At 47.2% G+C, this 26535-nt stretch overlaps 1 protein-coding gene across 1 annotated transcript in view; it reads right to left on the bottom strand.

Moving 5' to 3' along the window:
• lap3 (leucine aminopeptidase 3) overlaps positions 1–26535 on the bottom strand; it is a gene marked incomplete at its 5' end in the record, with an annotated part of 33424 nt that overhangs the window by 2932 nt on the left and 3957 nt on the right. The window contains 7 exons of the mRNA XM_084196616.1: positions 3067–3169; positions 3329–3441; positions 9192–9271; positions 9391–9493; positions 10018–10106; positions 25277–25401; positions 26313–26415. Of these exons, the coding sequence (XP_084052742.1) occupies positions 3067–3169; positions 3329–3441; positions 9192–9271; positions 9391–9493; positions 10018–10106; positions 25277–25401; positions 26313–26415 (716 nt within the window). The remainder of the gene's footprint in view (positions 1–3066; positions 3170–3328; positions 3442–9191; positions 9272–9390; positions 9494–10017; positions 10107–25276; positions 25402–26312; positions 26416–26535) is intronic.

Below are 26535 nucleotides of genomic sequence, written 5' to 3'. Positions count from 1 at the left end.
CTCGATGGTGCAGCTGTAGAATTTTTTGAGGATCTGAGGACCCATGCCAAATCTTTTTAGTCTCCTGAATGGGAATAGGCTTTGTCGTGCCCTCTTCACGACTGTCTTGGTGTGTTTGGACCATGATAGTTCGTTGGTGATGTGGACACCAAGGAACTTGAAGCTCTCAACCTGTTCCACTACAGCCCCGTCGATGAGAATGGGGGCGTGCTCAGTCCTCTTTTTTTTCCTGTAGTCCACAATCATCTCCTTTGTCTTGGTCACGTTGAGGGAGAGGTTGTTGTCCTGGCACCACACGGCCAGATCTCTGACCTCCTCCCTATAGGCTGTCTCATCGTTGTCGGTGATCAGGCCTACCACTGTTGTGTCGTCGGCAAACTTAATGATGGTGTTGGAGTCGTGCCTGGCCATGCAGTCATGGGTGAACAGAGAGTACAGGAGGGGACTGAGCACGCACCCCTGAGGGGCCCCCGTGTTGAGGATCAGTGTGGCAGATGTGTTGTTACCTACCCTTACCACCTGGGGGCGGCCCGTCAGGAAGTCCAGGATCCAGTTGCAGAGGGAGGTGTTTAGTCCCAGGATCCTTAGCTTAGTGATGAGCTTTGAGGGCACTATGGTGTTGAATGCTGAGCTGTAGTCAATGAATAGCATTCTCACGTAGGTGTTCCTCTTGTCCAGGTGGGAAAGGGCAGTGTGGAGTGCGATAGAGATTGCATCATCTGTGGATCTGTTGGGGCGGTATGCAAATTGGAGTGGGTCTAGGGTTTCTGGGATTATGCTGTTGATGTGAGCCATGACCAGTCTTTCAAAGCACTTCATGGCTACAGACGTCAGTGCTACGGGTCGGTAGTCATTTAGGCAGGTTATCTTAGAGTTCTTGGGCACGGGGACTATGGTGGTCTGCTTGAAACATGTTGGTATTACAGACTCAGTCAGGGACATGTTGAAAATGTCAGTGAAGACACTTGCCAGTTGGTCAGCACATGCTCGGAGTACACGTCCTGGTAATCCGTCTGGCCCTGCGGCCTTGTGAATGTTGACCTGCTTAAAAGTCTTACTCACATCGGCTACGGAGAGCGTGATCACATAGTCGTCCGGAACAGCTGGTGCTCTCATGCATGCTTCAGTGTTGCTTGCCTCGAAGCGAGCATAGAAGTGGTTTAGCTCGTCTGGTAGGCTTGTGTCACTGGGCAGCTCGCGGCTGTGCTTCCCTTTGTAGTCTGTAATAGTTTTCAAGCCCTGCCACATCCGACGAGCGTCAGAGCCAGTGTAGTATGATTCAATCTTAGACCTGTATTGACTCTTTGCCTGTTTGATGGTTCGTCGGAGGTCATAGCGGGATTTCTTATAAGCGTCCGGGTTAGAGTCCCGTTCCTTGAAAGCGGCAGCTCTACCCTTTAGCTCAGTGCGGATGTTTCCTGTAATCCATGGCTTCTGGTTGGGGTATGTACGTACGGTCACTGTGGGGACGACATCATCGATGCACTTATTGATGAAGCCAGTGACTGATGTGGTGTACTCCTCAATGCTGTCTGAAGAATCCCGGAACATGTTCCAGTCTGTGCTAGCAAAACAGTCCTGTAGCTTAGCATCTGCGTCATCTGACCACTTTTTTATTAGCCGAATCACTGGTGCTTCCTGCTTCAGTTTTTGCTTATAAGCAGGAATCAGGAGGATAGAGTTATGGTCAGATTTGCCAAATGGAGGGCGAGGGAGAGCTTTGTATGCGTCTCTGTGTGTGGAGTAAAGGTGGTCTAGAGTTTTTTCCCCTCTGGTTGCACATTTAACATGCTGGTAGAAATGAGGTAGAACGGATTTAAGTTTCCCTGCATTAAAGTCCCCGGCTACTAGGAGCGCTGCATCTGGATGAGCGTTTTCCTGTTGATTAATGGCCTTGTACAACTCATTCAGTGCAATCTTAATGCCAGCATTGGTTTGTGGTGGTAAATAGACAGCTATGAAAAATATAGATGAAAACTCTCTTGGTAAATAGTGTGGTCTACATCTTATCATAAGATACTCTACCTCAGGCGAGCAAAACCTTGAGACTTCCTAGTCTTCCAGTAACTCCTCCAGTATGAGTTGATGTGCTGTAGCTAGTTCGTTAGCTAAGCTAGCCACTGTAGCTAGCCAGTAACTCCTCCAGTATGAGTTGATGTGTCGTAGCTAGTTCGTTAGCTTAGCTAGCCACTGTAGCTAGCCAGTAACTCCTCCAGTATGAGTTGATGTGTCGTAGCTAGTTCGTTAGCTTAGCTAGCCACTGTAGCTAGCCAGTAACTCCTCCAGTATGTGTTGATGTGATGTAGCTAGTTCGTTAGCTTAGCTAGCCACTGTAGCTAGCCAGTAACTCCTCCAGTATGTGATGTAGCTAGTTCGTTAGCTTAGCTAGCCACTGTAGCTAGCCAGTAACTCCTCCAGTATGTGTTGATGTGATGTAGCTAGTTCGTTAGCTTAGCTAGCCACTGTAGCTGGCCAGTAACTCCTCCAGTATTTGCTGACGTCATTTCACAGGAAGCTGTAGAGATCAGTAAGAAACGTCTTCTGTAGCCAAATATCTTCTTCATCCGTTTGTTTTAGTTTTGAAGGATTCACTGACCTGGTGTGATGGTGCATTGATCAGTTCTACAGTTAGGATTCACTGACCTGGTGTGATGGTGCATTGATCAGTTCTACAGTTAAAAGCCTTTATTTTAGCATTTTCCCCAAAAGTCAAACTTTAAACTGTAATAATAATAATAATAATAATAATAATAATAATAATAATAATATGCCATTTAGCAGACGCTTTTATCCAAAGCGACTTACAGTCATGTGTGCATACATTTTTACGTATGGGTGGTCCCGGGGATCGAACCCACTACCCTGGCGTTACAAGCGCCGTGCTCTACCAGCTGAGCTACAGAGGACCACAGTGTTTTATGTTGTACATGTTTTAAACTTTGTGTGCTGCTATTTTGGCCTGGTCTCTTTTGCAAAAGATGTTTAATCTCAATGAGACCAACCTGGTAAAATACATTTTAAAAAATCAAACCGTTCTAAGATCAATGTTCCAGAAGACTACCGTACCTCGTCCTTATTGGTCATCACCCCGGCGATGTCCAGGTGCGCCCAATGAGGGGCCGTCACAAACTCCCTCAGAAATGCTGCCGCCGTGCAGGCTCCGCCAGAACTACACACACACACACACACACACACAGGTCAGACACAGGTCAGAAGATGGCATTAACACAGAAGTTGTTTAGGGTTGTTTCTTACCTCTGTGTGTGTGTGTGTGTCTGTGTGTGTGTGTGTGTGTGTGTGTTGTGTGTGTGTGTGTTCGTGTTCTTACCGGCTGTACTTGCCGACGTTGTTGAGGTCAGCCAGCTGGCAGTCAGTGACCTGTCTGGTGTAATGTTCAAACAACGGCATCCTCCACACCCGGTCTCCTGTCACCACGCTGGCCTAAACACACAGACGCACCGCAGGGTGTTACCACACTGGCCTAAACACACAGACGCACCGCAGGGTGTTACCACACTGGCCTAAACACACAGACGCACCACAGTGTGTTACCACGCTGGCCTAAACACACAGACGCACCACAGGGTGTTACCACACTGGCCTAAACACACAGACGCACCACAGGGTGTTACCACACTGGCCTAAACACACAGACGCACCACAGGGTGTTACCACGCTGGCCTAAACACACAGACGCACCACAGGGTGTTACCACGCTGGCCTAAACACACAGACGCACCGCAGGGTGTTAGTGTTGTCACGACGCACCACAGTGTGTTACCACGCTGGCCTAAACACACAGACGCACCACAGGGTGTTAGTGTTGTCACGACGCACCACAGTGTGTTACCACACTGGCCTAAACACACAGACGCACCACAGGGTGTTACCACGCTGGCCTAAACACACAGACGCACCGCAGGGTGTTAGTGTTGTCACGACGCACCACAGTGTGTTACCACGCTGGCCTAAACACACAGACGCACCACAGGGTGTTAGTGTTGTCACGACGCACCACAGGGTGTTACCACACTGGCCTAAACACACAGACGCACCACAGGGTGTTACCACACTGGCCTAAACACACAGACGCACCGCAGGGTGTTAGTGTTGTCACGACGCACCACAGTGTGTTACCACGCTGGCCTAAACACACAGACGCACCACAGGGTGTTAGTGTTGTCACGACGCACCACAGGGTGTTACCACACTGGCCTAAACACACAGACGCACCGCAGGGTGTTACCACACTGGCCTAAACACACAGACGCACCGCAGGGTGTTAGTGTTGTCACGACGCACCACAGGGTGTTACCACACTGGCCTAAACACACAGACGCACCACAGGGTGTTAGTGTTGTCACGACGCACCGCAGGGTGTTAGTGCTGTCACGACGCACCGCAGTGTGTTAGTGTTGTCACGACGCACCACAGGGTGTTAGTGTTGTCACGACGCACCACAGTGTGTTAGTGTTGTCACGACGCACCACAGTGTGTTAGTGTTGTCACGACGCACCACAGTGTGTTAGTGTTGTCACGACGCACCACAGTGTGTTAGTGTTGTCACGACGCACCACAGTGTGTTAGTGTTGTCACGACGCACCACAGTGTGTTAGTGTTGTCGCGACGCACCACAGTGTGTTAGTGTTGTCGCGACGCACCACAGTGTGTTAGTGCTGTCGCGACGCACCACAGTGTGTTAGTGTTGTCGCGACGCACCGCAGGGTGTTAGTGCTGTCACGACGCACCGCAGTGTGTTAGTGTTGTCACGACGCACCGCAGTGTGTTAGTGTTGTCACGACGCACCACAGTGTGTTAGTGTTGTCGCGACGCACCACAGTGTGTTAGTGTTGTCGCGACGCACCACAGTGTGTTAGTGCTGTCGCGACGCACCACAGGGTGTTAGTGTTGTCGCGACGCACCACAGTGCGTTAGTGTTGTCGCGACGCACCACAGTGCGTTAGTGTTGTCACGACGCACCACAGTGTGTTAGTGTTGTCACGACGCACCACAGGGTGTTACCACACTGGCCTAAACACACAAACGCACCACAGGGTGTTAGTGTTGTCACGACGCACCACAGGGTGTTACCACACTGGCCTAAACACACAAACGCACCGCAGGGTGTCACCACGCTGGCCTAAACACACAGACGCACCGCAGGGTGTCACCACACTGGCCTAAACACACAGACGCACCGCAGGGTGTCACCACGCTGGCCTAAACACACAGACGCACCGCAGGGTGTCACCACACTGGCCTAAACACACAGACGCACCACAGTGTGTTAGTGTTGTCACGACGCACCACAGTGTGTTAGTGTTGTCAGTGTGTTAGTGTTGTCACGACGCACCACAGTGCATTAGTGTTGTCACGACGCACCACAGTGTGTTAGTGCTGTCACGACGCACCACAGTGTGTTAGTGTTGTCACGACGCACCACAGTGTGTTAGTGTTGTCACGACGCACCGCAGTGCGTTAGTGTTGTCACGACGCACCACAGTGTGTTAGTGTTGTCACGACGCACCACAGTGTGTTAGTGTTGTCAGTGTGTTAGTGTTGTCACGACGCACCACAGTGTGTTAGTGTTGTCACAACGCACCACAGTGTGTTAGTGTTGTCACGACGCACCACAGTGTGTTAGTGTTGTCACGACGCACCACAGTGTGTTAGTGTTGTCAGTGTGTTAGTGTTGTCACGACGCACCACAGTGCATTAGTGTTGTCACGACGCACCACAGTGCGTTAGTGTTGTCACGACGCACCACAGTGTGTTAGTGCTGTCACGACGCACCACAGTGTGTTAGTGTTGTCACGACGCACCGCAGTGCGTCGTCACGACGCACCACAGTGTGTTAGTGCTGTCACGACGCACCACAGTGTGTTAGTGTTGTCACGACGCACTGCAGTGCGTTAGTGTTGTCACGACGCACCACAGTGTGTTAGTGTTGTCACGACGCACCACAGTGTGTTAGTGCTGTCACGACGCACCGCAGTGTGTTAGTGTTGTCAGTGTGTTAGTGTTGTCACGACGCACCACAGTGCATTAGTGTTGTCACGACGCACCACAGTGTGTTAGTGTTGTCACGACGCACCACAGTGTGTTAGTGCTGTCACGACGCACCACAGTGTGTTAGTGTTGTCACGACGCACCGCAGTGTGTTAGTGTTGTCACGACGCACCGCAGTGTGTTAGTGTTGTCACGACGCACCGCAGTGTGTTAGTGTTGTCACGACGCACCACAGTGTGTTAGTGCTGTCACGACGCACCACAGTGTGTTAGTGTTGTCACGACGCACCACAGTGTGTTAGTGTTGTCGCGACGCACCACAGTGTGTTAGTGCTGTCGCGACACACCACAGGGTGTTAGTGTTGTCGCGACGCACCACAGTGCGTTAGTGTTGTCGCGACGCACCACAGTGTGTTAGTGTTGTCGCGACGCACCACAGTGTGTTAGTGTTGTCACGGCACCAGAATTTTGCCTTTGATACCGATACCAGGTTAAGTATCACGATACTCAATACCAAAACGATACAGGGACAAGGACAGATTCTTCCAGGTTTCCACTCTCAAAAATCACACTTTTTAATAGAAAAACAATGACATTCGATGTTCTAACTCCACATCAGGAGACCACTTGAGGTCGGGAAAAAAATATATCTTAAGGACGTTTCTGTAGCGCACATGTAACGGAGTTAGCAAAAACATATGCCCACTGGTTTGATGCAAATATGCATTGGCTACTTTGTAGTGACTCTTAATTGGGATGGTTTTTGGGAAAAGCCTTTCCATCTACCTGAAGAATGTTATCATTAGCATCCGTATCATTAGCATCCGTATCATTAGCATCCGTATCGTTAGCATCGCTAACGGTTACAGAGTGTAGACATGCAGGGCCTTCAGAAAGTATTCACACCCCTTGACTTGTCCACATGTCGTTGAGTTACAGCCTGAATTTAAAATGGAGTACATTTAGATATTGTCTCACTGGCCTACACACAATACACCATAATTTCAAAGTAGAATTATGTTTTTCAAAATTTTAACAAATAAATGAAAATGTCTTGTGTCAATAAGTATTCAACCCCTTTGTTATGGCAAGCCTAAAGTTCAGGAGTAAAAATGTGCATGGACACTGTGTGTAATAATAGTATTTAACATTATTTTTGAATGACTACCTCATCTTTGTACCCCACACATACAATTATCTGTAAGGTCCCTTAGTCGAGCAGGGAATTTCAAACACAGATTCAACCACAAAGACCAGGGAGGTTTTCCAATGCCTCACAAAGAAGGGCAGCTATTGGTAGATGGGTAAAAATAAAAAAAGCAGACATTGAATATCCCTTTGAGCATGCTTAAGTTATTAATTACACTTTGGATGGTGTATCAATACACCCAGTCACTACAAAGATTCAGGTGTCCTTCCTAACTCAGTTGCCGGAGAGGAAGGAAACTGCTCAGGGATTTCACCATGAGGCCAATGGTGACTTTAAAACAGTTACAGAGTTTATTAATGGCTGTGATAGGAGAAAACTGAGGATGGATCAACAACATTGTAGTGACTCCACAATACTAACCTAAATGACAGAGTGAAAAGAAGGAAGCCTGTACAGAATAAAATATTCCAAAACTTGCATCCTGTTTGCAACAAGGCACTAAAGTAATACTGCAGAAAATGTGGCAAAGAAATTAACTTTTTGTCCTGAATACAAAGTGTTTATGTTTGGGGCAAATCCAATACAACACATTACTGAGTACCACTCTCCATATTTTCAAGCATACTGGTGGCTGCATCATGTTATGGGTATGCTTGTAATCATTAAGGACTGAAGAGTTTTTCAGGAGAAAAAAAAAACAGAATGAAGCTAAGCACAGGAAAAATCCTAGAGGAAAACCTGGTTCAGTCTGCTTTCCACCAGACACTGGGAGATACATTCACCTTTCAGCAGTTACAATAACCTAAAACACTAGGACAAATCTACACTGGAGTTGCTTACCAGGAAGACAGTGAATGTTTTGACTTAAATCTAAGGTAAGACCTGAAAATGGTTGTCTAGCAACGATCAACAACCAATTTGACAGAACTTGAAGAATTTTGAAAATAATAAAATGGGCAAATGTTGCACAATCCAGGTGTGGAAAGCTCTTAGAGACTTACCCATAAAGACTCACAGCTGTAATCACTGCCAAAGGTGCTTCTACAAAGTGTTGACTCAGGGGTGTGAATACTTATGCAAATGCCATATTTCAGTATTGTGCAAAGTTTCTAAAAAACATGTTTTTACTTTGTCATTATGGGGTATGGTGTGTAGATGGGTGAGAAAAAAAATTGATTTACACCATTTTGAATTCAGGCTGAAACACAACTAAATGTAGAATAATTCAAGGGGTGTGAATACTTTCTGAAGACACTGTAACACACCAGACAGACAGACAGGCTGTTGCCTCTACAGAAAGTATTCACAACACACCAGACAGACAGACAGGCTGTTGCCTCTACAGAAAGTATTCACAACACACCAGACAGACAGACAGGCTGTTGCCTCTACAGAAAGTATTCACAACACACCAGACAGACAGACAGACAGGCTGTTGCCTCTACAGAAAGTATTCACAACACACCAGACAGACAGGCAGGCTGTTGCCTCTACAGAAAGTATTCACAACACACCAGACAGACAGACAGGCTGTTGCCTCTACAGAAAGTATTCACAACACACCAGACAGACAGGCAGGCTGTTGCCTCTACAGAAAGTATTCACAACACACCAGACAGACAGACAGGCTGTTGCCTCTACAGAAAGTATTCACAACACACCAGACAGACAGACAGACAGGCTGTTGCCTCTACAGAAAGTATTCACAACACACCAGACAGACAGGCAGGCTGTTGCCTCTACAGAAAGTATTCACAACACACCAGACAGACAGACAGGCTGTTGCCTCTACAGAAAGTATTCACAACACACCAGACAGACAGGCAGGCTGTTGCCTCTACAGAAAGTATTCACAACACACCAGACAGACAGACAGGCTGTTGCCTCTACAGAAAGTTTCTAACAAGTTCAATACATTTAGTTGATTTCCAAACGTGAGACATTTGATAGAAGAACCCAAAGTACCCAATTCTAATACAGGACCGTTTTTCTCCAAAGTACTGATGTTTCAGTACTATGTGTGTGTGTGTTACCTTGTGAAGCTGTTCCCAGAGCCAGTCAGAGTTGGTGAAGACTCCTGTTGCTGCTGAACCCAGAGCAACATCCATCGCTCCTGAGAGCCAGACAGACAGAGAGTCAGACAGACAGCCAGAGAGACAGACAGAGAAAACATGACCAATAGACTAGCCATTTAGTGAACAGCGATGGCGCTCTCACGCACACTGTACTAACCAGTGAGGGTAGCAGCGTTGACGATGGCCCTGGGGTTGAAGCTGTGAGCGTAACAGAGAGCATCTGCTAGGATCAATCTTCCCTCTGCATCCGTGTTGTCCACCTACACACACACACACACACACACACACACACACACATTAATACTTCATTTGATGGGAATGTAAACAAACACACACCTGTATGGTTTAGTAGCCACGGTAACAATTACCTGTATGGTTTAGTAGCCACGGTAACAATTACCTGTATGGTTTAGTAGCCACGGTAACAATTACCTGAATGGTTTAGTAGCCACGGTAACAATTACCTGTATGGTTTAGTAGCCACGGTAACAATTACCTGTATAGTTTAGTAGCCACGGTAACAATTACCTGTATGGTTTAGTAGCCACGGTAACAATTACCTGTATGGTTTAGTAGCCACGGTAACAATTACCTGTATGGTTTAGTAGCCATGGTAACAATTACCTGTATGGTTTAGTAGCCACGGTAACAATTACCTGTATAGTTTAGTAGCCACGGCAACAATTACCTGTATGGTTTAGTAGCCACGGTAACAATTACCTGTATGGTTTAATAGCCACAGTAACAATTACCTGTATGGTTTAGTAGCCACGGTAACAAGTACCTGTATGGTTTTGCCGTTCTTGGCGGTGACGACGTCTCCAGGCTTGTTGGCTTTCCCGCTGGGCATGTTCTCACAGAGAGGTGTTAGACCTGAGGGTTAATAACACACTACAACGTTCCTGTGTATAAACTTCTAGGAGGCAATCTGCAGGTCAAACTATAAACTTCTAGGGGCAATCTGCAGGTCAAACTATAAACTTCTAGGAGGCAATCTGCAGGTCAAACAAACTTCTAGGGGCAATCTGCAGGTCAAACTATAAACTTCTAGGGGCAATCTGCAGGTCAAACTATAAACTTCTAGGAGGCAATCTGCAGGTCAAACTATAAACTTCTAGGGGCAATCTGCAGGTCAAACTATAAACTTCTAGGGGCAATCTGCAGGTCAAACTATAAACTTCTAGGGGCAATCTGCAGGTCAAACTATAAACTTCTAGGGGCAATCTGCAGGTCAAACTATAAACTTCTAGGAGGCAATCTGCAGGTCAAACTATAAACTTCTAGGAGGCAATCTGCAGGTCAAACTATAAACTTCTAGGAGGCAATCTGCAGGTCAAACTATAAACTTCTAGGGGCAATCTGCAGGTCAAACTATAAACTTCTAGGGGCAATCTGCAGGTCAAACTATAAACTTCTAGGGGCAATCTGCAGGTCAAACTATAAACTTCTAGGGGCAATCTGCAGGTCAAACTATAAACTTCTAGGAGGCAATCTGCAGGTCAAACTATAAACTTCTAGGAGGCAATCTGCAGGTCAAACTATAAACTTCTAGGGGCAATCTGCAGGTCAAACTATAAACTTCTAGGAGGCAATCTGCAGGTCAAACTATAAACTTCTAGGGGCAATCTGCAGGTCAAACTATAAACTTCTAGGGGCAATCTGCAGGTCAAACTATAAACTTCTAGGGGCAATCTGCAGGTCAAACTATAAACTTCTAGGGGCAATCTGCAGGTCAAACTATAAACTTCTAGGAGCAATCTGCAGGTAAAACTATAAAGCTGGAGAAATGAAACCACTCAGACAGAGCTATGGATGGATATCAACCACTCAGACAGAGCTATGGATGGATATCAACCACCCAGACAGAGCTATGGATGGATATCAACCACCCAGACAGAGCTATGGATGGATATCAACCACCCAGACAGAGCTATGGATGGATATCAACCACTCAGACAGAGCTATGGATGGATATCAACCACCCAGGCAGAGCTATGGATGGATATCAACCACCCAGACAGAGCTATGGATGGATATCAACCACCCAGACAGAGCTATGGATGGATATCAACCACTCAGAGCTATGGATGGATATCAACCACTCAGACAGAGCTATGGATGGATATCAACCCCTCAGACAGAGCTATGGATGGATATCAACCCCTCAGACAGAGCTATGGATGGATATCAACCACTCAGACAGAGCTATGGATGGATATCAACCACCCAGACAGAGCTATGGATGGATATCAACCACCCAGACAGAGCTATGGATGGATATCAACCACCCAGACAGAGCTATGGATGGATATCAACCACTCAGACAGAGCTATGGATGGATATCAACCACTCAGACAGAGCTATGGATGGATATCAACCACTCAGAGCTATGGATGGATATCAACCACTCAGACAGAGCTATGGATGGATATCAACCACCCAGACAGAGCTATGGATGGATATCAACCACCCAGACAGAGCTATGGATGGATATCAACCACTCAGACAGAGCTATGGATGGATATCAACCACTCAGACAGAGCTATGGATGGATATCAACCACTCAGACAGAGCTATGGATGGATATCAACCACTCAGACAGAGCTATGGATGGATATCAACCACTCAGAGCTATGGATGGATATCAACCACTCAGACAGAGCTATGGATGGATATCAACCCCTCAGACAGAGCTATGGATGGATATCAACCACCCAGACAGAGCTATGGATGGATATCAACCACTCAGACAGAGCTATGGATGGATATCAACCACTCAGAGCTATGGATGGATATCAACCACCCAGACAGAGCTATGGATGGATATCAACCACCCAGACAGAGCTATGGATGGATATCAACCACTCAGACAGAGCTATGGATGGATATCAACCACTCAGACAGAGCTATGGATGGATATCAACCACCCAGACAGAGCTATGGATGGATATCAACCACCCAGACAGAGCTATGGATGGATATCAACCACTCAGACAGAGCTATGGATGGATATCAACCACTCAGAGCTATGGATGGATATCAACCACTCAGAGCTACGGATGGATATCAACCACCCAGACAGAGCTATGGATGGATATCAACCACTCAGACAGAGCTATGGATGGATATCAACCACTCAGACAGAGCTATGGATGGATATCAACCACTCAGAGCTATGGATGGATATCAACCACTCAGACAGAGCTATGGATGGATATCAACCACCCAGACAGAGCTATGGATGGATATCAACCACTCAGACAGAGCTATGGATGGATATCAACCACTCAGACAGAGCTATGGATGGATATCAACCACCCAGACAGAGCTATGGATGGATATCAACCACCCAGAGCTATGGATGGATATCAACCACTCAGACAGAGCTATGGATGGATATCAACCACCCAGACAGAGCTATGGATGGATGTCAACCACTCAGACAGAGCTATGGATGGATATCAACCACCCAGAGCTATGGATGGATATCAACCACTCAGACAGAGCTATGGATGGATATCAACCACCCAGACAGAGCTATGGATGGATATCAACCACTCAGACAGAGCTATGGATGGATATCAACCACCCAGACAGAGCTATGGATGGATATCAACCACTCAGACAGAGCTATGGATGGATATCAACCACTCAGACAGAGCTATGGATGGATATCAACCACCCAGACAGAGCTATGGATGGATATCAACCACTCAGACAGAGCTATGGATGGATATCAACCACTCAGACAGAGCTATGGATGGATATCAACCACCCAGACAGAGCTATGGATGGATATCAACCACCCAGACAGAGCTATGGATGGATATCAACCACCCAGACAGAGCTATGGATGGATATCAACCACCCAGACAGAGCTATGGATGGATATCAACCACTCAGACAGAGCTATGGATGGATATCAACCACTCAGACAGAGCTATGGATGGATATCAACCACCCAGACAGAGCTATGGATGGATATCAACCACTCAGACAGAGCTATGGATGGATATCAACCCCTCAGACAGAGCTATGGATGGATATCAACCACCCAGACAGAGCTATGGATGGATATCAACCACTCAGACAGAGCTATGGATGGATATCAACCACTCAGAGCTATGGATGGATATCAACCACCCAGACAGAGCTATGGATGGATATCAACCACCCAGACAGAGCTATGGATGGATATCAACCACTCAGACAGAGCTATGGATGGATATCAACCACTCAGACAGAGCTATGGATGGATATCAACCACCCAGACAGAGCTATGGATGGATATCAACCACCCAGACAGAGCTATGGATGGATATCAACCACTCAGACAGAGCTATGGATGGATATCAACCACTCAGACAGAGCTATGGATGGATATCAACCACTCAGACAGAGCTATGGATGGATATCAACCACTCAGACAGAGCTATGGATGGATATCAACCACTCAGAGCTATGGATGGATATCAACCACTCAGACAGAGCTATGGATGGATATCAACCCCTCAGACAGAGCTATGGATGGATATCAACCACCCAGACAGAGCTATGGATGGATATCAACCACTCAGACAGAGCTATGGATGGATATCAACCACTCAGAGCTATGGATGGATATCAACCACCCAGACAGAGCTATGGATGGATATCAACCACCCAGACAGAGCTATGGATGGATATCAACCACTCAGACAGAGCTATGGATGGATATCAACCACTCAGACAGAGCTATGGATGGATATCAACCACCCAGACAGAGCTATGGATGGATATCAACCACCCAGACAGAGCTATGGATGGATATCAACCACTCAGACAGAGCTATGGATGGATATCAACCACTCAGAGCTATGGATGGATATCAACCACTCAGAGCTACGGATGGATATCAACCACCCAGACAGAGCTATGGATGGATATCAACCACTCAGACAGAGCTATGGATGGATATCAACCACTCAGACAGAGCTATGGATGGATATCAACCACTCAGAGCTATGGATGGATATCAACCACTCAGACAGAGCTATGGATGGATATCAACCACCCAGACAGAGCTATGGATGGATATCAACCACTCAGACAGAGCTATGGATGGATATCAACCACTCAGACAGAGCTATGGATGGATATCAACCACCCAGACAGAGCTATGGATGGATATCAACCACCCAGAGCTATGGATGGATATCAACCACTCAGACAGAGCTATGGATGGATATCAACCACCCAGACAGAGCTATGGATGGATGTCAACCACTCAGACAGAGCTATGGATGGATATCAACCACCCAGAGCTATGGATGGATATCAACCACTCAGACAGAGCTATGGATGGATATCAACCACCCAGACAGAGCTATGGATGGATATCAACCACTCAGACAGAGCTATGGATGGATATCAACCACCCAGACAGAGCTATGGATGGATATCAACCACTCAGACAGAGCTATGGATGGATATCAACCACTCAGACAGAGCTATGGATGGATATCAACCACCCAGACAGAGCTATGGATGGATATCAACCACTCAGACAGAGCTATGGATGGATATCAACCACTCAGACAGAGCTATGGATGGATATCAACCACCCAGACAGAGCTATGGATGGATATCAACCACCCAGACAGAGCTATGGATGGATATCAACCACCCAGACAGAGCTATGGATGGATATCAACCACCCAGACAGAGCTATGGATGGATATCAACCACTCAGACAGAGCTATGGATGGATATCAACCACTCAGACAGAGCTATGGATGGATATCAACCACCCAGACAGAGCTATGGATGGATATCAACCACCCAGACAGAGCTATGGATGGATATCAACCACCCAGACAGAGCTATGGATGGATATCAACCACTCAGACAGAGCTATGGATGGATATCAACCACTCAGAGCTATGGATGGATATCAACCACTCAGACAGAGATATGGATGGATATCAACCACTCAGACAGAGCTATGGATGGATATCAACCACCCAGACAGAGCTATGGATGGATATCAACCACCCAGACAGAGCTATGGATGGATATCAACCCCTCAGACAGAGCTATGGATGGATATCAACCACCCAGACAGAGCTATGGATGGATATCAACCCCTCAGACAGAGCTATGGATGGATATCAACCACTCAGACAGAGCTACGGATGGATATCAACCACCCAGACAGAGCTATGGATGGATATCAACCACCCAGACAGAGCTATGGATGGATATCAACCACCCAGACAGAGCTATGGATGGATATCAACCGCTCAGACAGAGCTATGGATGGATATCAACCGCTCAGACAGAGCTATGGATGGATATCAACCACCCAGACAGAGCTATGGATGGATATCAACCACTCAGACAGAGCTATGGATGGATATCAACCACTCAGACAGAGCTATGGATGGATATCAACCACCCAGACAGAGCTATGGATGGATATCAACCACTCAGACAGAGCTATGGATGGATATCAACCACTCAGACAGAGCTATGGATGGATATCAACCACCCAGACAGATCTATGGATGGATATCAACCACCCAGACAGAGCTATGGATGGATATCAACCACTCAGAGCTATGGCTGGATATCAACCACCCAGACAGAGCTATGGATGGATATCAACCACCCAGACAGAGCTATGGATGGATATCAACCACCCAGACAGAGCTATGGATGGATATCAACCACTCAGAGCTATGGATGGATATCAACCACTCAGACAGAGCTATGGATGGATATCAACCACTCAGACAGAGCTATGGATGGATATCAACCACTCAGACAGAGCTATGGATGGATATCAACCACTCAGACAGAGCTATGGATGGATATCAACCACCCAGACAGAGCTATGGATGGATATCAACCACCCAGACAGAGCTATGGATGGATATCAACCACTCAGACAGAGCTATGGATGGATATCAACCACTCAGACAGAGCTATGGATGGATATCAACCACTCAGACAGAGCTATGGATGGATATCAACCACTCAGACAGAGCTATGGATGGATATCAACCACTCAGACAGAGCTATGGATGGATATCAACCACCCAGACAGAGCTATGGATGGATATCAACCACCCAGACAGAGCTATGGATGGATATCAACCACCCAGACAGAGCTATGGATGGATATCAACCACCCAGACAGAGCTATGGATGGATATCAACCACTCAGACAGAGCTATGGATGGATATCAACCACTCAGACAGAGCTATGGATGGATATCAACCACTCAGACAGAGCTATGGATGGATATCAACCACTCAGAGCTATGGATGGATATCAACCACTCAGACAGAGCTATGGATGGATATCAACCACCCAGACAGAGCTATGGATGGATATCAACCACTCAGACAGAGCTATGGATGGATATCAACCACTCAGACAGAGCTATGGATGGATATCAACCACTCAGACAGAGCTATGGATGGATATCAACCACTCAGACAGAGCTATGGATGGATATCAACCACTCAGAGCTATGGATGGATATCAACCACTCAGACAGAGCTACGGATGGATATCAACCACTCAGACAGAGCTATGGATGGATATCAACCACTCAGACAGAGCTATGGATGGATATCAACCACTCAGACAGAGCTATGGATGGATATCAACCACTCAGAGCTATGGATGGATATCAACCACTCAGACAGAGCTATGGATGGATATCAACCACCCAGACAGAGCTATGGATGGATATCAACCACTCAGACAGAGCTATGGATGGATATCAACCACTCAGACATAGCTATGGATGGATATCAACCACTCAGACAGAGCTATGGATGGATATCAACCACTCAGACAGAGCTATGGATGGATATCAACCACTCAGACAGAGCTATGGATGGATATCAACCACTCAGACAGAGCTATGGATGGATATCAACCACTCAGACAGAGCTATGGATGGATATCAACCACCCAGACAGAGCTATGGATGGATATCAACCACCCAGACAGAGCTATGGATGGATATCAACCACCCAGGCAGAGCTATGGATGGATATCAACCACTCAGACAGAGCTATGGATGGATATCAACCACTCAGACAGAGCTATGGATGGATATCAACCACCCAGACAGAGCTATGGATGGATATCAACCACCCAGACAGAGCTATGGATGGATATCAACCACCCAGACAGAGCTATGGATGGATATCAACCACCCAGACAGAGCTATGGATGGATATCAACCCCTCAGACAGAGCTATGGATGGATATCAACCCCTCAGAGCTATGGATGGATATCAACCACTCAGACAGAGCTATGGATGGATATCAACCGCCCAGACAGAGCTATGGATGGATATCAACCACTCAGACAGAGCTATGGATGGATATCAACCACCCAGACAGAGCTATGGATGGATATCAACCACTCAGACAGAGCTATGGATGGATATCAACCACTCAGACAGAGCTATGGATGGATATCAACCACCCAGACAGAGCTATGGATGGATATCAACCACCCAGACAGAGCTATGGATGGATATCAACCACCCAGACAGAGCTATGGATGGATATCAACCACTCAGACAGAGCTATGGATGGATATCAACCACCCAGACAGAGCTATGGATGGATATCAACCACTCAGACAGAGCTATGGATGGATATCAACCACCCAGACAGAGCTATGGATGGATATCAACCACTCAGACAGAGCTATGGATGGATATCAACCACCCAGACAGAGCTATGGATGGATATCAACCACCCAGACAGAGCTATGGATGGATATCAACCACTCAGACAGAGCTATGGATGGATATCAACCACCCAGACAGAGCTATGGATGGATATCAACCACTCAGACAGAGCTATGGATGGATATCAACCACTCAGAGCTATGGATGGATATCAACCACTCAGACAGAGCTACGGATGGATATCAACCACTCAGACAGAGCTATGGATGGATATCAACCACTCAGACAGAGCTATGGATGGATATCAACCACTCAGACAGAGCTATGGATGGATATCAACCACTCAGAGCTATGGATGGATATCAACCACTCAGACAGAGCTATGGATGGATATCAACCACCCAGACAGAGCTATGGATGGATATCAACCACTCAGACAGAGCTATGGATGGATATCAACCACTCAGACAGAGCTATGGATGGATATCAACCACTCAGACAGAGCTATGGATGGATATCAACCACTCAGACAGAGCTATGGATGGATATCAACCACTCAGACAGAGCTATGGATGGATATCAACCACTCAGACAGAGCTATGGATGGATATCAACCACTCAGACAGAGCGATGGATGGATATCAACCACCCAGACAGAGCTATGGATGGATATCAACCACCCAGACAGAGCTATGGATGGATATCAACCACCCAGGCAGAGCTATGGATGGATATCAACCACTCAGACAGAGCTATGGATGGATATCAACCACTCAGACAGAGCTATGGATGGATATCAACCACCCAGACAGAGCTATGGATGGATATCAACCACCCAGACAGAGCTATGGATGGATATCAACCACCCAGACAGAGCTATGGATGGATATCAACCACCCAGACAGAGCTATGGATGGATATCAACCCCTCAGACAGAGCTATGGATGGATATCAACCCCTCAGAGCTATGGATGGATATCAACCACTCAGACAGAGCTATGGATGGATATCAACCGCCCAGACAGAGCTATGGATGGATATCAACCACTCAGACAGAGCTATGGATGGATATCAACCACCCAGACAGAGCTATGGATGGATATCAACCACCCAGACAGAGCTATGGATGGATATCAACCACTCAGACAGAGCTATGGATGGATATCAACCACTCAGACAGAGCTATGGATGGATATCAACCACTCAGACAGAGCTATGGATGGATATCAACCACTCAGACAGAGCTATGGATGGATATCAACCACTCAGACAGAGCTATGGATGGATATCAACCACTCAGACAGAGCTATGGATGGATATCAACCACTCAGACAGAGCTATGGATGGATATCAACCACCCAGACAGAGCTATGGATGGATATCAACCACCCAGACAGAGCTATGGATGGATATCAACCACCCAGGCAGAGCTATGGATGGATATCAACCACTCAGACAGAGCTATGGATGGATATCAACCACTCAGACAGAGCTATGGATGGATATCAACCACCCAGACAGAGCTATGGATGGATATCAACCACCCAGACAGAGCTATGGATGGATATCAACCACCCAGACAGAGCTATGGATGGATATCAACCACCCAGACAGAGCTATGGATGGATATCAACCACCCAGACAGAGCTATGGATGGATATCAACCACCCAGACAGAGCTATGGATGGATATCAACCCCTCAGACAGAGCTATGGATGGATATCAACCCCTCAGAGCTATGGATGGATATCAACCACTCAGACAGAGCTATGGATGGATATCAACCGCCCAGACAGAGCTATGGATGGATATCAACCACTCAGACAGAGCTATGGATGGATATCAACCACCCAGACAGAGCTATGGATGGATATCAACCACTCAGACAGAGCTATGGATGGATATCAACCACTCAGACAGAGCTATGGATGGATATCAACCACCCAGACAGAGCTATGGATGGATATCAACCACCCAGACAGAGCTATGGATGGATATCAACCACCCAGACAGAGCTATGGATGGATATCAACCACTCAGACAGAGCTATGGATGGATATCAACCACCCAGACAGAGCTATGGATGGATATCAACCACTCAGACAGAGCTATGGATGGATATCAACCACCCAGACAGAGCTATGGATGGATATCAACCACTCAGACAGAGCTATGGATGGATATCAACCACCCAGACAGAGCTATGGATGGATATCAACCACCCAGACAGAGCTATGGATGGATATCAACCACTCAGACAGAGCTATGGATGGATATCAACCACCCAGACAGAGCTATGGATGGATATCAACCACTCAGACAGAGCTATGGATGGATATCAACCACTCAGAGCTATGGATGGATATCAACCACTCAGACAGAGCTACGGATGGATATCAACCACTCAGACAGAGCTATGGATGGATATCAACCACTCAGACAGAGCTATGGATGGATATCAACCACCCAGACAGAGCTATGGATGGATATCAACCACTCAGACAGAGCTATGGATGGATATCAACCACTCAGACAGAGCTATGGATGGATATCAACCACCCAGACAGAGCTATGGATGGATATCAACCACCCAGACAGAGCTATGGATGGATATCAACCACCCAGACAGAGCTATGGATGGATATCAACCACTCAGACAGAGCTATGGATGGATATCAACCACCCAGACAGAGCTATGGATGGATATCAACCACTCAGACAGAGCTATGGATGGATATCAACCACCCAGACAGAGCTATGGATGGATATCAACCACTCAGACAGAGCTATGGATGGATATCAACCACCCAGACAGAGCTATGGATGGATATCAACCACCCAGACAGAGCTATGGATGGATATCAACCACTCAGACAGAGCTATGGATGGATATCAACCACCCAGACAGAGCTATGGATGGATATCAACCACTCAGACAGAGCTATGGATGGATATCAACCACTCAGAGCTATGGATGGATATCAACCACTCAGACAGAGCTACGGATGGATATCAACCACTCAGACAGAGCTATGGATGGATATCAACCACTCAGACAGAGCTATGGATGGATATCAACCACTCAGACAGAGCTATGGATGGATATCAACCACTCAGAGCTATGGATGGATATCAACCACTCAGACAGAGCTATGGATGGATATCAACCACCCAGACAGAGCTATGGATGGATATCAACCACTCAGACAGAGCTATGGATGGATATCAACCACTCAGACAGAGCTATGGATGGATATCAACCACTCAGACAGAGCTATGGATGGATATCAACCACTCAGACAGAGCTATGGATGGATATCAACCACTCAGACAGAGCTATGGATGGATATCAACCACTCAGACAGAGCTATGGATGGATATCAACCACTCAGACAGAGCTATGGATGGATATCAACCACCCAGACAGAGCTATGGATGGATATCAACCACCCAGACAGAGCTATGGATGGATATCAACCACCCAGGCAGAGCTATGGATGGATATCAACCACTCAGACAGAGCTATGGATGGATATCAACCACTCAGACAGAGCTATGGATGGATATCAACCACCCAGACAGAGCTATGGATGGATATCAACCACCCAGACAGAGCTATGGATGGATATCAACCACCCAGACAGAGCTATGGATGGATATCAACCACCCAGACAGAGCTATGGATGGATATCAACCCCTCAGACAGAGCTATGGATGGATATCAACCCCTCAGAGCTATGGATGGATATCAACCACTCAGACAGAGCTATGGATGGATATCAACCGCCCAGACAGAGCTATGGATGGATATCAACCACCCAGACAGAGCTATGGATGGATATCAACCACCCAGACAGAGCTATGGATGGATATCAACCACTCAGACAGAGCTATGGATGGATATCAACCACTCAGACAGAGCTATGGATGGATATCAACCACCCAGACAGAGCTATGGATGGATATCAACCACCCAGACAGAGCTATGGATGGATATCAACCACCCAGACAGAGCTATGGATGGATATCAACCACTCAGACAGAGCTATGGATGGATATCAACCACCCAGACAGAGCTATGGATGGATATCAACCACTCAGACAGAGCTATGGATGGATATCAACCACCCAGACAGAGCTATGGATGGATATCAACCACTCAGACAGAGCTATGGATGGATATCAACCACCCAGACAGAGCTATGGATGGATATCAACCACCCAGACAGAGCTATGGATGGATATCAACCACTCAGACAGAGCTATGGATGGATATCAACCACCCAGACAGAGCTATGGATGGATATCAACCACTCAGACAGAGCTATGGATGGATATCAACCACTCAGAGCTATGGATGGATATCAACCACTCAGACAGAGCTACGGATGGATATCAACCACTCAGACAGAGCTATGGATGGATATCAACCACTCAGACAGAGCTATGGATGGATATCAACCACTCAGACAGAGCTATGGATGGATATCAACCACTCAGAGCTATGGATGGATATCAACCACTCAGACAGAGCTATGGATGGATATCAACCACCCAGACAGAGCTATGGATGGATATCAACCACTCAGACAGAGCTATGGATGGATATCAACCACTCAGACAGAGCTATGGATGGATATCAACCACTCAGACAGAGCTATGGATGGATATCAACCCCTCAGACAGAGCTATGGATGGATATCAACCACTCAGACAGAGCTATGGATGGATATCAACCACTCAGACAGAGCTATGGATGGATATCAACCACCCAGACAGAGCTATGGATGGATATCAACCACTCAGACAGAGCTATGGATGGATATCAACCACTCAGACAGAGCTATGGATGGATATCAACCACTCAGACAGAGCTATGGATGGATATCAACCACTCAGACAGAGCTATGGATGGATATCAACCACTCAGACAGAGCTATGGATGGATATCAACCACTCAGACAGAGCTATGGATGGATATCAACCACCCAGACAGAGCTATGGATGGATATCAACCACCCAGGCAGAGCTATGGATGGATATCAACCACCCAGGCAGAGCTATGGATGGATATCAACCACTCAGACAGAGCTATGGATGGATATCAACCACTCAGACAGAGCTATGGATGGATATCAACCACCCAGACAGAGCTATGGATGGATATCAACCACCCAGACAGAGCTATGGATGGATATCAACCACCCAGACAGAGCTATGGATGGATATCAACCACCCAGACAGAGCTATGGATGGATATCAACCCCTCAGACAGAGCTATGGATGGATATCAACCCCTCAGAGCTATGGATGGATATCAACCACTCAGACAGAGCTATGGATGGATATCAACCGCCCAGACAGAGCTATGGATGGATATCAACCACTCAGACAGAGCTATGGATGGATATCAACCACCCAGACAGAGCTATGGATGGATATCAACCACTCAGACAGAGCTATGGATGGATATCAACCACTCAGACAGAGCTATGGATGGATATCAACCTCCCAGACAGAGCTATGGATGGATATCAACCACCCAGACAGAGCTATGGATGGATATCAACCACCCAGACAGAGCTATGGATGGATATCAACCACCCAGACAGAGCTATGGATGGATATCAACCACTCAGACAGAGCTATGGATGGATATCAACCACCCAGACAGAGCTATGGATGGATATCAACCACTCAGACAGAGCTATGGATGGATATCAACCACCCAGACAGAGCTATGGATGGATATCAACCACTCAGACAGAGCTATGGATGGATATCAACCACCCAGACAGAGCTATGGATGGATATCAACCACCCAGACAGAGCTATGGATGGATATCAACCACTCAGACAGAGCTATGGATGGATATCAACCACCCAGACAGAGCTATGGATGGATATCAACCACCCAGACAGAGCTATGGATGGATATCAACCACCCAGACAGAGCTATGGATGGATATCAACCACTCAGACAGAGCTATGGATGGATATCAACCACCCAGACAGAGCTATGGATGGATATCAACCACCCAGACAGAGCTATGGATGGATATCAACCACTCAGAGCTATGGATGGATATCAACCACCCAGACAGAGCTATGGATGGATATCAACCACTCAGACAGAGCTATGGATGGATATCAACCACTCAGACAGAGCTATGGATGGATATCAACCACTCAGAGCTATGGATGGATATCAACCACTCAGACAGAGCTATGGATGGATATCAACCACCCAGACAGAGCTATGGATGGATATCAACCACTCAGACAGAGCTATGGATGGATATCAACCACCCAGACAGAGCTATGGATGGATATCAACCACCCAGACAGAGCTATGGATGGATATCAACCACCCAGACAGAGCTATGGATGGATATCAACCACCCAGACAGAGCTATGGATGGATATCAACCCCTCAGACAGAGCTATGGATGGATATCAACCCCTCAGACAGAGCTATGGATGGATATCAACCATGATATCTAAATGATAGTTTTATCTGAGGCTATATAGTGGCTACCAACATTGGAGTAAAACAAGCTTCTATTCTGGGTTCTGATGGGGTACGACAGTTGAACTAAGTTCATGAGGCATTTATAAGTTATATTCTTCAAGCATCGATGGCTATAATAATATATGATTATAATGAATTACTTTAATATCCTCAATATGTCAATAAAGGGATGTACCAATCGCAGATTGCTTAATTTATATCTTACTAGGTGCGCAACGCAAGAACGCAATCAGCTGAAATACAACACGCAAAATGGCGATCCTGTATTTTACAACGAGTTACAAGATTGCGGGGCTGCACATCTATGCAGGACTGCCATTTTACCACTAGGCCCCTCCAAACCTGTTCCTGGAGAGATACCCTCCTGTAGGTTTAAACTCCAACCCTGTTCCTGGAGAGATACCCTCCTGTAGGTTTAAACTCCAACCCTGTTCCTGGAGAGACACCCTCCTGTAGGTTTAAACTCCAACCCTGTTCCTGGAGAGATTCCTTCCTGTAGGTTTAAACTCCAACCCTGTTCCTGGAGAGATACCCTCCTGTAGGTTTAAACTCCAACCCTGTTCCTGGAGAGACACCCTCCTGTAGGTTTAAACTCCAACCCTGTTCCTGGATAGCTACCCTCCTGTAGGTTTAAACTCCAACCCAGTTGTAACTGTCCTGGTTCAGCTTCTCAACCAGCTAATTATTAGAATCAGATGCACTAGATTGGGGTCGGATCGAAAAAACCTACAGGACAGTAGTTCTTCAGGAACAGGGTCGGAGAGCCCTGCTCTAGACACCGATTGGCTAGCGCGTCACGCCGCAAGCTCACCTATGATGTTGATTGGCAGGTTGAGGGCTGCTGCCGTGACGATGGCGGAACACACGGTGGCGGCTCCTCCCATATCAGCCCTCATAGCATCCATACCCGATGGAGGCTTTAGACTGATCCCACCGCTAGAGAGAGAGGGAGGGTAAGGAACATAGTTAACATTTATATCAATTAAAATGACACTAGTAATGTTTAGAAAACAGGCCAGCTGGTCTCCCGAGTGGCGCAGCGGTCTAAGGCACTGCATCGCAGTGCTAAAGGCGACACTACAGACCCGGGTTCGATTCCGGGCTGTATCACAACCGGCCGTGATTGGAAGTCACAATTGGCCCAGCGTCGTCCGGGTTAGGGGAGGGTTTGGCCGAGGGGGAGGGGGGGGGATTTACTTGGCTTATCGCGCTCTAGCGACTCCTTGTGGCGGGCCGGGCGCCTGCAGGCTGACCTCGGTCGTCAGTTGAACTGTGTTTCCTCCATTGGTGCGGCTGGCTTCCGGGTTAAGCGGGCGGGTGTTTAAGAAGAGCGGTTTGGCGGGTCATGTTTCAGAGGATGCATGACTCGACCTTCACTTCCCGAGACCGTTGGGGAGATGCAGCGATGAGACAAGATCTGATGCTTTAACAACACAGTGAACAGAGCACCCTGGTTGGACAGCAGTGATGGGCGGTGTCCAACACAGTGAACAGAGCACCCTGGTTGGACAGCAGTGATGGGCGGTGTCCAACACAGTGAACAGAGCACCCTGGTTGGACAGCAGTGATGGGCGGTGTCCAACACAGTGAACAGAGCACCCTGGTTGGACAGCAGTGATGGGCGGTGTCCAACACAGTGAACAGAGCACCCTGGTTGGACAGCAGTGATGGGCGGTATCCAACACAGTGAACAGAGCACCCTGGTTGGACAGCAGTGATGGGCGGTGTCCAACACAGTGAACAGAGCACCCTGGTTGGACAGCAGTGATGGGGCGGCGTCCAACACAGTGAACAGAGCACCCTGGTTGGACAGCAGTGATGGGCGGTGTGTGATGTGGTGTGTGTACCTGTCGAAGGTGATGCCCTTGCCCACCAGCAGTAGAGGAGAGTGTGTGTTGTCAGGGCAACCGTTGTAGTGCAGCTCCAGGAAGACAGGGGGTTCCTCTGAGCCTAAAACAACAACAGAATGAACCGTCTGCTGCTATCACCTTTAGAAACACTGAGGAACGCTCCCATCTATCACCTTTAGAAACACAGAGGAACGCTCCCATCTATCACCTTTAGAAACAC

The sequence above is a fragment of the Coregonus lavaretus genome, assembly GCF_964263955.1.
Source record: "Coregonus lavaretus genome assembly, contig: HAP1_SCAFFOLD_2793, whole genome shotgun sequence".
Classification (NCBI taxonomy): Eukaryota; Metazoa; Chordata; class Actinopteri; order Salmoniformes; family Salmonidae; genus Coregonus; species Coregonus lavaretus.
This window is presented reverse-complemented; position numbering and strand designations above follow the sequence as displayed.